At 42.1% G+C, this 13,883-nt stretch overlaps 1 protein-coding gene and 1 non-coding gene across 2 annotated transcripts; both read left to right on the plus strand.

Annotated features, from left to right (window-relative positions):
- Positions 1-659: 659 nt before the first annotated feature.
- On the plus strand, positions 660-9,514 carry gopc (golgi-associated PDZ and coiled-coil motif containing). Its single transcript, XM_076037621.1, has 8 exons — positions 660-1,143; positions 3,482-3,640; positions 3,814-3,989; positions 4,791-4,956; positions 5,028-5,123; positions 6,845-7,009; positions 7,092-7,248; positions 7,984-9,514. The coding sequence occupies exons 1-8, from the start codon at positions 883-885 to the stop codon at positions 8,112-8,114; spliced, it is 1,311 nt and encodes a 436-aa protein (XP_075893736.1). The 5' UTR covers positions 660-882; the 3' UTR covers positions 8,115-9,514.
- Positions 9,515-10,575: 1,061 nt separating this feature from the next.
- On the plus strand, positions 10,576-10,736 carry LOC142896286 (U1 spliceosomal RNA). The gene has a single exon (XR_012928332.1). It is a non-coding gene; the product is annotated as a U1 spliceosomal RNA (small nuclear RNA).
- The last annotated feature ends 3,147 nt before the right edge of the window (positions 10,737-13,883 follow it).

A 13,883-nucleotide genomic window follows, 5' to 3' on the forward strand; every position in this document is an offset into this window, starting at 1 on the left:
ATGCATTCTGTTGAATGAAGTTGAATGAAACAAAACAAGACACCTGTCATGAATCCAAAAGAAATAGTGAACACTTTTTTTTTTTAATATAAACAAAAAGAACCACAAGGAAGAAGGAAAACTGTATTTCTGTCCTAAACTAAGTCAAACATCTCTTGCAATTTGCTCCATGAAATTAATGCATCACCATATGCATCGCCACCAATTAGAGTGAAAGTTCACGTCTTCAAATAAACCAACGAAGAAGATGCTGCAATCTAAATTGTAGCCATTTAATGCTATTTCTTCTTTAAAATTTACAAATATTACACACTTCACCTTTAGGTAGAGTGTGGCTGCCCCTTGTATGAACGCAAGGGCAGGGGGATATGAGTTATGTTGTGTTATTCTACACTGCAGCAATTATTCCATGGTGAGAGTCGATCAAAAGAAGGAGCTCTGGCAGATTGCAGTACAAGATTTAGCATTGGAAAGTGTTGTAACCGTTGGCTCGGGGAATCTTCAGTTCATGCACATGATTAGATAAAGGGATTGATAAAGGTATTTTTTTTTATTTTTAACGTTTTGTTTTGTTCTTATTTCGATAACTCTGATTCACGCTCCAGCGCAGTAGGTGGCGGTACTGCACCTGAATATTAGTTGCCACCGGCCATAGACGGAGGCGAAGAAGAGGAAGAAGCCGAAGAAGGACTAGTACGACTTCCTGGTGGACGGCGCTTGTAAATATCAATATCGAAGCAAAACTTAAGCGGTCTCGCTTTTCTGAATTTTTCGAGACTTCGTTTGGATTTATTTTGCTGCGCTCAGTGGGCAAACCAAACCAAAAGAAACTTCCAACTGCATTTGGCCGTGTTTTCTTTTCCTCCTCTCTGAAATTTAGCCATGTCCGTTTCTGTTGGATGCGCTCCAGCAGGCCAGAGCTCTGCCTATGGCTCTGGCATGTCAATGTTTCGCTGGCTGGAAGTGCTGGAGAAAGAATTCGACAAGGCGTTCGTGGATGTGGACATGCTCCTCGGAGAAATAGACCCGGATCAAGTCGATATCACGTATGAAGGTCGGCAGAAGATGACCAGCCTCAGTTCCTGCTTCGCTCAGCTCTGCCACAAAATGCAAACGGTTTTTCAACTCAACCATAAACTCGAGGTAAATAACTTTTCCATTATACACTTTGATTTTTAGAATGTTTATTTATTTATTTATTTATTTATTTATTTATTTATGTGTTTTATTTTCATTTTCAATTTTACACCATGAGACGGTGTTTGATTTAACATCGTAACTTAGGACAGTGGAGTTACCGGCCGGACGTTAAAATCGCCGGTTATTAATTGAGATTCTATTGTAAGTGGTGTGTATAATCGATAAAGGCTCGGACAATTCACTGATAAAAGCAGTAGAGTAACGAGGCGGTATATGTACGCTTTGATGCGGATAGTATAGGTGGACTGCTGAAAACAACGAGACTGAAGCTGCAGAGAAATGTACTTTCATTCAATGATTCTCAGTCACTTCAACTGTTGTCTAACCAGTTGGTCCCAGGCTAGTCAGAATGCAAAAACAAAACAAAACAAAACAAACAGTGGAAGTTTTGTGCAAATAAGCAATTAAAGTAATGGATAATAATTTAAAAAAACAAACAAACAAACAAACAAACAAAACCTAGGCATTATCATCACTGTACAATCTTAAAAAAAAAAAAAAAAGTCTTTTAAACTGGGACAGTCTTCACACATTTGCAGATTTAAATTTGATTTATAAATCACTGCATCATTTGGCTCCAGATCCTCTGGCAGAGTTCATCAGCCAGAGAAGCTGCTCTGTGCGTGTCACTCCAGGCTCTGTCAGAGGTGACCGTTTCACTCCTTTTGTGCAAGGAGCACTTTTTTAGTAAGTCGGCCTGGTCAGTGAGGAGTGCTAATGCGTGGAACTCGGTACCGCAGGAGATTAAGCTGCTTACATTCTCAACAACATCGAAAAATGTGGCTAGTCAACACCTACAGCTGCCAACACGAATAGATCAGCCTGTTGGGATGTTTTTGAGGTTTCAATCAAATGTTGTGTTGCAATATGATGTAAAGTCTCATCTATCTTCCTTTCTTCTCCTTTCTTCTTTTTAACTTTATAGTAGGTGTTTGAATATGAATGTTGTGTTATTGTGTGCTCCTGGCTCTCTGAACAGCTTGTCATGTATATGCTATATGTTAGTGCCCTATTAAGCGTCCGAACATGCGTTTCTCTTTTATATGTATTTTATTGCCTTTTTACATCTTGGCCAGGGGGACTGCAGATGAAAACTAGCCTTTTAGCTAATTCTGGCTTCTTTTTTTTTAACCATGTGTATTCATATGTTTTATGAAATTGTATTGCCCCCTTTAAAATTTGTATTTTATTTTATTTATTTATTTCGAACGTGTAAGAAAGGAAAGAGAACTAAAAAGGATACAAAACCAAAACACATAAAAGAAAATGAAAATAAAAAAAATATATAAATAAAATGGCAAGGTAAGAATAAATAAGCAAACACCAGTGAAAAATACAAGAGAATAATATTGTTCATGTTCGAAAAGGGGTAGGAAGAAGTATTAACTTATATATATATACCTACCCCTAGACTCAAATAAAAATACAAACCTATGAACTAAATTAAGTTTATATAACAGAAAATAGATAACAGAAAACAACTCTAGCGGGTCTCAATACTTGTACATAATAATAATAATAATAATAGCAGTAATAATAATGATAATAATAATAGTAATAATAGTAAATAATAAATAAGAAAAGAAAAGAAAAAAGAGAAATAAGTAATTGTGGAGACAAACTTCCTTTGCCTTTATTGTGTTTTTAAATATCAATTCAGTCCCAGTCTACCTGTAATTGTTAGAATGGGAAAAGTGTCCGGTCGAGTAGGGGGAGTGGCAACCGGGGCCAATAGGGGGAGCTAGTGAGTGTGAGGGTAAAATCACAATCAAACCAGCCTACAAATCACCCACAAACATGAAAACATCTTCCAGGTGAAACCGGGGAGACTTTGAGCTTTAGCACAGTTTCTGTTTGACACGGATGTGTTTAGCAAGAAGTTGACTCGAGACACTTTAAAATTCTTTTTGTCATCCAGAATTTTGAACTTGGCACAAGAAAGATTGGTTGCAATGACAACCACGTACTTCTCTTGTTTTCAGCAATCTCATACAACCAAATTCAGGTGCCAGAACACTGTAGGATGATCATCTTAGCTGACATGAACATTTGCAAATTCTATGCAACCGCGACTTCTAGAGATTGGGTTTTATGTTGCCAGGGATGTAAAATGCACGTTTGTTTTGAACAAAATGTTGACATTGTCGGCATCATCCGTCATCCTTACACCGGTTTGAATGTGTTGAATGACTTCTGTTTTGTTTTTGTTTTTTTAATTGAGTCGTAGTTGCACAGTCAGCAGTTTGAGTTGACCTCTCTATTATGCACTGCGTCTGTGCAGGCTCAGCTGCTAGATCTGCGTTCCGAGCTGACCGAGGCGAAGGCCGACAGGTCGGTGGTGGAAAGGGAGCTCCACGAGCAGCTGCTGCAGCTTCACGCTCTCCAGCTTCAGGCAAAGTGCGGCCCGGCGGAGAATTCTGAGGCCGGCAAGAACAAAGTGGTAAGGCTTGTGGGTCTGACCCGGCTGCTACATTACAACTGTAGATAGGATAGGATTGGACGGATTGGACGGATGCTTCCTGTAGGATACGTAGGCAACACGTGATTTGAACAAAGTCTCATTCCCACTTTTCTTTAGTTTTTTTTTTTAATGTCCTCCTGTCCTCATTCCAGGAACCGGAGGTTGAGGCGAGCAAGAAGGCAAACTTCGCAGAGGCAAAGCTACAGTCGGAAGTGAGGATTTACAAAAAAGAAAACGAAGCTCTTCGTCGGTATATGGCCGTTTTGCAAGCTGAGGTGTATGGAGCAAGACTGGCAGCAAAGTACCTGGACAAAGAACTCGCTGGCAGGTAAAAGCAACTTTTTTCTTTTTTCTTCTTTTTTTTTTTAAACTTGGAATTGGCTGAGTGCTCTGGAAAAGTAAATGAAACTCAATTTTATTTGCCGGGTACACACATACACATACACGTAGAGACATGGACAACATTGTTGGCACCCTTCCGTTAAAGACAGAAAAAACCCTTAATGCTCACTGAAATAACTTGAAACTGGCAAAAATAGTAGTGATAAATACAAAAGAATACTGGAAATTAAGTAATGAAAAGGCGTTGCTTTTGAATCTACAGAATCATTTAAAAAAAGCAAAATTCCATACAAAATCCATCTCCAAGCAGCTTGATGTTCCTGAGACCACAGTTACACCTATTATTCAGAAGTCCATTAAGGTCCACTGGCCTGCAGCCAACCTCCCTGGACTTGGCCACAAGAGGAAAAAAAAAATCGATTGACAGACGAGACTGGGATTAGCCAGAATACACATTGACGAGTCACAGAGCTTTGTTGGAGAATATGAGACAAAACTGGAGCTTTTTGGCAAGTCAGATCAGCTCTCGGTTCACGGATTCTTAAAATGAAAGCATGCAAAGAAAAACGAACACTGCACCTGCTGTGAAACATGTAGGAGGCTCACTTATGTTCCGGGGCTGCTCTGCTGCATCTGGCACAGGTTGCAATGACATCTCAAGACTATCAAGGCATTCTGGTGTGGAAGGACCTGAAACATGCATAAAAAAAGTCATAAAAAGACAATAAAAAAAAAAGAAAAAAAGACCGGAACCTTGTGCAAATGGCTTGATTTGTTCGTTTCAAAGAGTGCAGCAAATTCAGCTGCTCGGCCGCGACATGAAGGGGCCGGCGCACGACAAGTTGTGGAACCAGCTGGAAGCAGAGATACACCTCCATCGCCACAAGACTGTCATCCGAGCCTGTAGAGGCCGCAATGATTCCAAGAGGCCTCTTCCTTCTCCCGTCGGTCATGTAAGTGTTCAGCCTGCAGAGGAGGCAAACCCTGTCACTGCTCTGTGTAATCCTCCCAATATTGATTACAGGATGCTGAAATGTTGAAGAAAAATCAAGGCGTTGGCCCAATCAGAAAGGTTGTCCTAGTCAAAGATGATCAAGAGGGACTTGGAATCTCTATCACAGTAAGAAATCCGTCTCTTTTTCACCTCAGAGCTCTTTAAAACGCGTAGTCTGTCAAATATAGTTGGCTCGCCGGTGAAGGACTTCGCTCCGGGTGCGGGATAGCGAGAAAGCTTAGCCACCAGTGCGGGATTATGATAGCGGTAAAGACCAGGAAGCAAACCCTAGAGGCTTTCCAGCTGAGCCACGCCTGGAGCGACATCCTTCAGCAGCAGGCCGAGACATCAGCGGGGCCGGCGGCGACCCCTCAACCCTCAAGCGGTTTGGCGGCAACTCGGTAAACATCAGTCGATTTCCAACCGTCACTCGCCACCTAGCGACACGTCTGAGGCTCGCCGTCCAAACACGGCAGGTGTGTTTGACAGACGTGTATTTGCAAAGTGACTCCACGTGTAAACCTGCTTGGTCAATTCCTCCTGCGTGCTCACCACATTGCGATGTGGATCCACATTGCAATGTGGATCCATTGCAATGTGGATCCACATTGCAATGGATCCACATTGCAATGTGGATCCACATCGCAATGTGTGGATCCATTGCAATGTGTGGATCCATTGCGATGTGTGGATCCATTGCGATGTGTGGATCCATTGCGATGTGTGGATCCATTGCGATGTGTGGATCCATTGCAATGTGGATCCAAGGTAGCGGTCGGATCCCGGCGCTGGAAGCTGTTTTTTGGGTTGTGGAATGTCGCCTCTCTGGTGTAACAGGCCAGACGGCGGGCCTCGCCTCGACGTGCACGTCGGAAACTTGTACCGTATGACGTCCTTGTTCGTCAAGGCTCACAGCAACAGTCTCGTTTGTAATGAACGGCAGCTTTGTTCGTTCGTGATTAGTTCGCAAACAAATCGCGGCGCTTGCAGTTCGTCTCCTGCGCGGTTTCCTTTGTTTGTGTTCAGTTGTGTGGTTTGCGCGGGCAGCGTGGACTTTCACATTTTATGACACTGATAGATAGGTGGGGTACGTTATTCATCTCCAAGTGTAATTCTCATTTTATTGTCAGTTTTTTTTTATTTTTTTTTTAGATGAACAATCATGTAAACGATGGTCGGACTAAAAACTCGATTGAAAGCACTTGAGCACTGCTTACTCAAGGCATTACTGGAGTAGCTTGGTGCTGCTTACTGAGAGCTATTCCTTCATGCAAAATGCCGGAACACTCTGTCGACTTGCCGCCCTGCATCCCTACCAGCAAGGAAAGAGGTGCTGGGGGGGAAGAGAGAAAGGAACAAGAAGTTTGGCGTTTTGGACCCGCACATCTGAATAGCAGGAGGCCGACGCGTTTTCCCAAACTGGAGGATCTGTCACAGGCCATGGGAAAGTGGCAAAAGAATTCCGTTGGCTTTGAGGAGAGTTGCACGTCATGGAAGATGTTGCTGCATTTCTCAAACCTATATACGAGAACAGGTCGCAACAAATCCCACCCAATGATGCCCGGGCGCAGCAGTGCTGCTGACCACCGCTCCCTCAGGGGGACAATGGGCCAAATGTTGAGGACAGATTTCACATCCTTGGGAATGTGACAGTCACTGATTTTACTTGGATTGCTTTGATTTATTTTGAGTGGACTTTAACTTGAAGATGCACTGAGATTAATTGCACCTTGGCGTAGACGGGCTCATTCAAGCCGGCCGTACACCGGGGTCTTGACCCTGCCGATGACTTTCAGTGCAATATTTTTGGAACTTTGTTTTTTTTGTTTTTTTCCCCCCCTAATCAGGGTGGGAAGGAGCACGGCGTTCCCATTTTAATTTCCGAGATCCATCCGGCCCAGCCTGCAGACAGGTGCGGAGGGCTGCACGTCGGCGACGCCATTCTGGCTGTCAACAGCATCAATCTTCGCGATGCTAAACACAAGGAGGCTGTCACCATACTGTCCCAGCAGGTACGTTGCATTTTCAGCCACCCAATGCCGCATCAGCGCTGCTCCTCTTTTAACGTTTTGCACTCTTGGACCTCCGCACCAGAGAGGACAGATCGAGTTCGAAGTGGTGTACGTGACGCCCGAGGTCGACAGCGACGACGAGAACGTGGAATACGAAGACGACAGCGGCCACCACTACCGGCTGTACCTGGACGAACTGGACAACAGCAGCACGTCCCCGTCTGGCAACACATCAGCAGGTTAGTTTCAGTTGGGTTGAACTTACTACTTTACTTTGAAACAACTTTTTTTTTTGTTTTAAGTTGGAATGTGAGTCAACTTAAAGTCAGAGGGTAAATGTTTAGGATGTTTTTACTCTTCTCTAATGTAAAAATGGGTCCCCTTGGACCCTCAACGTTATTTAAGGGTTAAATGAATGTGCTCCTTACACTCAGGTCAGGTCAAAGATTGCCGCCTATCAATTAATAGTTAATCGATCAAGAAGGTCAATCAACAACTGATAAATGAATTAATCGATAATTTGCATCCCTACTTTCATGCATGAGCTGTTCAACTGCATCCCACAAACAAAATTAAATATTTATTTTTTCAAAATGCAAACAATATTTGCAAAACTGTAACCGAGGTAAAAAAAAAACAAAAAAAAAACTGCAAACAGAGACTGAACTTTCTTTTCTTAGCAGAATAACTGTACAGCCCAGCCTAAGCTATGTTTTTATATATATCCCCCCGCCCCCCATTTTGACATTAAAATTGAAATGTTGAGAATATTAAAAAAAAAAAAAAAAAAAACAATTGAGAGTAATATCAATTTTTTTTTCTTGTCAGAATAACCCTCCTTCCTCCAGCCAGCCCCAGTTGTAATCTCGGCCTTCAGTGTGATTTAATCCTTAGTGTCTGCTGCTGAAGTAGTCCTCTCGTAAATACTGCGTACATCACTGTATTTCAATCCGTCTCATCCTATTTTTTTTAAGCTCTGGACAAGATGTCGCTGAACAGCGGACCAGACAGCAAAGGAGATTCCGTCATCTTTAACGAAACGCCCCCGAACGTCGCCCTGTCAATGCCTCCTGCTGCTCCTGCTGCTGCTGACAGCTCATCCTAGGTGCACAGCAAAGCAAGAATCTGTTTTGTGTTAAACGTAGAGCAATGTTGGGACACTCAATAATGTGTTGCGTGGGTATTGCCAAAGGAATGCAGCAAGTGTGTGTGTGTGTGTGTGTTTGCGCGCGCGCGTGTGTGTGCGCTTGTGCGCACCCAGTGACGATGTGCACCCATTTACTCTGAGGTTTTGTTGTTGTAAGGAGCATGCAAATCCTGAAATAGACAAATAATATTCACAGAGCAGTCTGTTCATTCAAGGATTCAAGATGCCGTCGCAGCAAGACCGACGCTAGGATGCCCTCTATTCTACACAGTCCAAAAAAAGACAATTCATCTTAGCCAATCTCAGATTATCATTGGCCTCATTCCTTTTGCACTACTGGATGCTATCGGCGTACAGTCGGCACTTTTGCATGGCTGCAGCAGCAAAGGGGTCGACTAATCGCGACCTATTATGTTACTGAATCTATATTTGTTTGTTGAATTATGACAATTACATTTTTTTTCTTTTTTTTTTTTATGGCGACTTAAGTGATTAAAGGTTTACCATTTCTTTTGTTTTCTTGTCCTTCGTCCTTGCATGAAAAGATTTCCCCCAAATCCTTTTACATTACAAACGGTGGACGATGGAATTCCCGAACTTCATCCTTTTGTCAGCGTGTGATCTGAAAACTTCAGCTGTCGGAATTGTTGGATTGTTTTTTTTCCCCCCCGCAACACTTCAGAATAAGTACACACTTTTTGCAGATAGAAATGCTTTTATTTTACTTATAAACGCATCTATTATGTTTTTATTGACTGATTTTATCGAACTGATAAATTAGGCGTCGGGTCGTTGGGACTACTGTAACCTTAATCCAGTATGAATACACAATGAACAAATAACATGCACGCTCGCAAATCAAGTAGCACGGTGAGCAACGTTTTTTGAAATTACTTTTGTTGTAGGCACAATGCTTTAGAAATCATAAATAGAATATTTAATTACAGTTAGAAATCACTAAAAGTGTGTACTTACGATCAAGTGTCGTCAAGTGCAATTTCCTTTTCTTTTTGACCTTGTTTATGAAAGACACAGCCTATTAAAGAGTCTCCATTTTAAAAGAATTGCCCTCTCCTGCGTTCCTTTGTTTGTATATTTATTATGACATTACCCGGTTCTTCGAAAGTAATTGAGTCATTTAATGGTGCAAGTCAAAACTGTTCTGAATCGACTGCTGTGGAAAAATTAGTTTGAGTACCACGACGTGACGCAATACAATGTTTTCAAAAGTAATATAGAACCAAAGCTGGGTGATGGGGGGGGTAAGTGGGGAATGATCTTGTTTCATGTGGTGTATGTATCCATGGTATAAATGTTTTTGAAAATTAATAAAACATGCCAACCCTAAAAACTAAGAACTACCTGTTTTGATTTTTTTCCCTCAGGTTTTTTTTTTTGGCATATCTTATTAACTATCAGTTCACAAGGAGATTTTGCAAAAAGGTGGAAAGTAACAAAGTACAGCTACTGTGTTACTATATATTTTTCAGGTATCTGTACTTAAACTTGAAAAACACGCCTGTTACTTTTTTGTTTTGTTTGAAAGTGTTTAAAATACACAAATTCTGTGAAACATAATTCACTTTTACTTATAGTTATTGTTGAGTGACGATTAAAAGTTGTGTATAATATTTGGGGATTTTTGACGAAGAAACGGCGACACCAAGTGGTTACGTTTCAGATTGCAGCGTCTTTCACTCTGTCTTTCTCTCACTCGCCCTCCCATCCCCGTGAACTACGGCAATAACCGGGAAAACTCACGAGACTTAATATCAGACTGAATATATGGTCTATATTAAATTAATGGGGCCTTGCTTTGTCAACGCCTCGTATCAACCAGGTAGGTATTGGAGTATCTCCAGAAATGGCGCCACTCCCTCTTATAGTTGTTGAAAACAAAAGTTGTGATTACCGGATGAATTGAAAGTTCAGGTAGTGATTGTTCACAGCAAGTTGGGCACGTCACAGTTGTTATGCGGGGAAATTCAAACGTCGAAAGCGTCGTTCAATTACCCTCATGTCATCTCTGTTGAAAACAGCAGAGGGCGGTGCACTGCAACCTGTCGGCGGCCAGTCTGGCGTCGAGTCCACCCCACTGTGTTCTGCAGTAGTCGAACAAGGAGACAGGAAGTGACGTAACACCTCCCGAGGTTGCGAGAAACGTATTATATATATAAATATTTTATTCATTCATTTCCTTTCAATTTAAATACTACATACTATTCTGGCCACAAGTAGTTGTGATGTATTTCCCTCTCCTTTAGTTTAACCTCTGTAATGAAACACTTATATAACGTATTAACCAATTTTCTCACGTCAGTAATGCATTGCTTTTCAATGTCAACACATGGCAACTGAGCGCTGTAAGTTAGCTCGGTATGGCTGTGGAGAAGTTCCTCATGTCGGCCATGGGCTACTCAGACTTGCCTTGCGGGGGTCATACCGTGATCAAGAGCGCACTTCAGCCAGGATGAGGTTCAGACATTGCACTCTGACTGTACTGAACTCTTGTTCCCCAAATATGGGAATCTCAGCTGTACAATTACTGGTTGTGGAGGGCTGCGTTGGCGCTCTCCCCCGACAGCATGTCAAAGAGCGAAGTAGCCTTTGATTTATCACAAAGTTGTTGTTGATAGCTTTGATGAAATTGTGCTCCGAATGCTCGTAGTTCAGCGTAGAGTGAGCGACCAATTTTCCGAGTTTTTGCTTGCTTTTATCGTACAACTACCTCTGGTGCCTTTGCTCAATATCTCTCTGCATTCTCTGCTCCCTGGGCTTCAATTGCAAAATCAACAGTGTAATTAAAAAACATTAGCGGGTACTTGTTTGCCCATTGTAGCAGCACCGATAACTGGATGGATTGTATACTAATTAGTTTGATTGTAGTTGCTATGTGTAATAAACACTTCAGAATAATGATACCTTCCCTGTACCAGTTTATGGTGTTAATAAAAACAAAAAGACCGCAAGACACCATTTAATCCCTCTGCAGTCTGCAGTCATTTGCAATATTTTGAACTGATTTTGGCTTCCTCGTAGACTAAGATTGGTCTTTAAAGCTCTGAAAGGCTTTGAGCCAGAACACATGGCTAATCTCCCAGAGCCATCCAGAATCCTCAGGTCCTCTGGGAGAGGTTTTGGAGTTCACAGACTAAGAACTCATCAGGATGAGACATTATTCGGTTGTGTTCTGCTCAACAGTTGAGCAAGCTATCTGGAAGCCGATCCAACTGATAGCTCATTTAATCAGGCCATCCAAACTTCCAAAACTTTTAGAAGTTTGCAGTTTGTATTAGTACAGTATGCTGTTGTTTTCTTTAAATTTGTTAGTGCCCCATTTTGTAGCATTTTAATTCATGTGGAGCCTTTTTTGTTTTGTTGGTTTCCCCACAAAATTCTTTTATTACTGATTTTATTATTTTGGTCAAATTGAAAATGTATTGTTTTCTTGGTGGTGGTGGTTTCTTCGTTCAAATAAACATGAGTTAAATAATTTGATTTCAAAATAAAAGCAATTTTCAAAATAAAATACCACGATTGACAAATGCGATCATATTTATGTACGTTATATTTGTCAGTCTCTAGTATCAGAATGGAAGAGAGATGAAACAAACAAACACACACACAAACACATCACACATCATGGCCAAAAGTAAATAGATTTCTTTTTTATTTGTAAACCTTAATGGTTAGGAGCATTGGCTTGAGAATACCTCAAGGTTTGAGGTTTTTTTTTGGAGAGTATCTGGACAGTTTAAGTATGTAATCGTTTTGGAATGTTCCAATAAAAATAAAAACAGAACAGTTCCACAAAGGAGTTATTATTGTCTTCTGCAATTTTTCCTAGAGGATAAGAAACACAATAAATATCTTGTTGAGTTACACATTGAGCAGGGTAAAAAAAAAAAGTGATTAATCACGAGTTAACTCAGGACACTAATGCGATTAATCGCAATTTAAAGATTTTAATTGACTGACGGACCTAATGGGTACATATTAACATTGGTGAGGAAAATGCTTATCGCTGATCCTAAACGTCCTTGCCGCCCGTCTTTACAGGATGTTTGCAAAAGAGCACGATCTCTGACGCAGCCGCGCCTGACCCTCGACCTCTCCCACCCCGTTGCCTTTGTCATCTACTGCATCGGCGGCACACCAGCGCCGTTGTCGTGATTATGCATCAGCTACCGAGGGCTGTCATCGGTTATGCAATGGCTCCCAAGTGGTACAGCCTTCTAACAGAAACTCTGCTATGTCCCCGCTTGTCCTTCTGGGGCCCCACAAACACGCAAAGCTTGCAAATGAAGCTCGTCCCATGGAGAGTTCAAGTATTCTTGAGACAGAATAATGATTCAAAATAAATAAATAGATTAAAAAAAAAAAGTGGCCACCTATGGAATAGCGAGCCACTTGTTTGTTATTCATTTGCGCACGAGCCAACTCATCATTAATGTTAAGAATCCTCTCAGACCGCAGTGACCCTGCCATCATTTATGCATGGTCCTTGTTGAAATGCATGACCTTTAAGCGACCCCACTCGAACCGCAGTGGTTGCTCCGTTCGCTGCTGGATGGTCACAATTAGAAATCCAAACATCAGCCCCCCTTTTTAAAATCAGGACCCACTTCATTCTTCAATGATTTAAATTTGCACACTTATGAGTTCTGTAATGAGACTGAGAATGCTGTGGCCTAATTTATTTTCTTTGTACAACCGCCATTCACTATAATTAAGTCAAAGGGGCAGTTTAATGCGTTCACACAACCAGCGCACGGGGGGGGGGAGGTCATAGAAAATATCTATGAAGGACAGGCTGATTGTACCATTCTGTACAGTATGCTTGCAGATAGCTGACAGTATTGAGGCGGCAATTCATCTGTGTCACCATTGAGTGGTCAGCCAGCTGACACTGCAACCAAACAGTATGTAAACCAAGTCAGAAGTGAAAAAAAGAGGAGAGAAAAAAACGTTCATCCACAAAAACTTCACACAGTCTTTCTTTCTCTCTAATTGATATTGAAGGAGCAGACTGGACAAAAATGCCCATTCAGGTGTCAAACAACCTGTCCAGTTGTAGTGCAGTGGGTTAATCAGCAGGCAGCAACTGATGGATTCTGTCACTCTGCCTGTTCCTCCTCTGCTGTGGTGTGCGAGCACTGAGCACACTCACCTCCTCAGTCGGTCCGTGCCAAAGCCAAGCTGCCTGCCAGGAGTTCCGCAGCGCAGCACAGCACAGCACAGCACTCTCACCCACTGCCAGATTGTGTGGCGTTCTGGCGCCGTTCCTTCATTTGACTTCCTGGTTGTTGACTCTGCTCACCTCTGGCTGGATCTCCTACTGAGCAAAACAATCTCGTTCCGTTTCAGCGCCGCTTGGTTCTTTTGTGAAGCAGGTTCCTCTGTTACTCCGCTCACCCAGTTGTTCAATTGTTGCCTGCCTAGTAGGAGAGCTGGGTTCGGTTCCCGGCTGAGGAAATAAGCTTGAACTGGTACCCAAAGAGACTCCACTCAGTCCTGTGCGGTCTGTTGTTGGCAACCCGCAAAGAGGTTCAATAAAGGTTTTGCAATTACTCACTTGTTGTTTTGCGCTTCACTTGGGTCCTGCCTCAAACAATGACAGGATTTCTGCTCAGCTGGGCCGATTGCCGGGCCAGAGGGGCAGATGAGAGGGCCAAGATACATTATGTTGGTTTGTTTGTTTGTTTTGTTACCTGTGTGTGTGTGTGT

This window comes from Nelusetta ayraudi, unplaced genomic scaffold (genome assembly GCF_046127955.1).
Source record: "Nelusetta ayraudi isolate G7.1 ecotype Tasmania unplaced genomic scaffold, CSIRO-AGI_Nayr_v1 ptg000052l, whole genome shotgun sequence".
Lineage (NCBI taxonomy): Eukaryota > Metazoa > Chordata > Actinopteri > Tetraodontiformes > Monacanthidae > Nelusetta > Nelusetta ayraudi.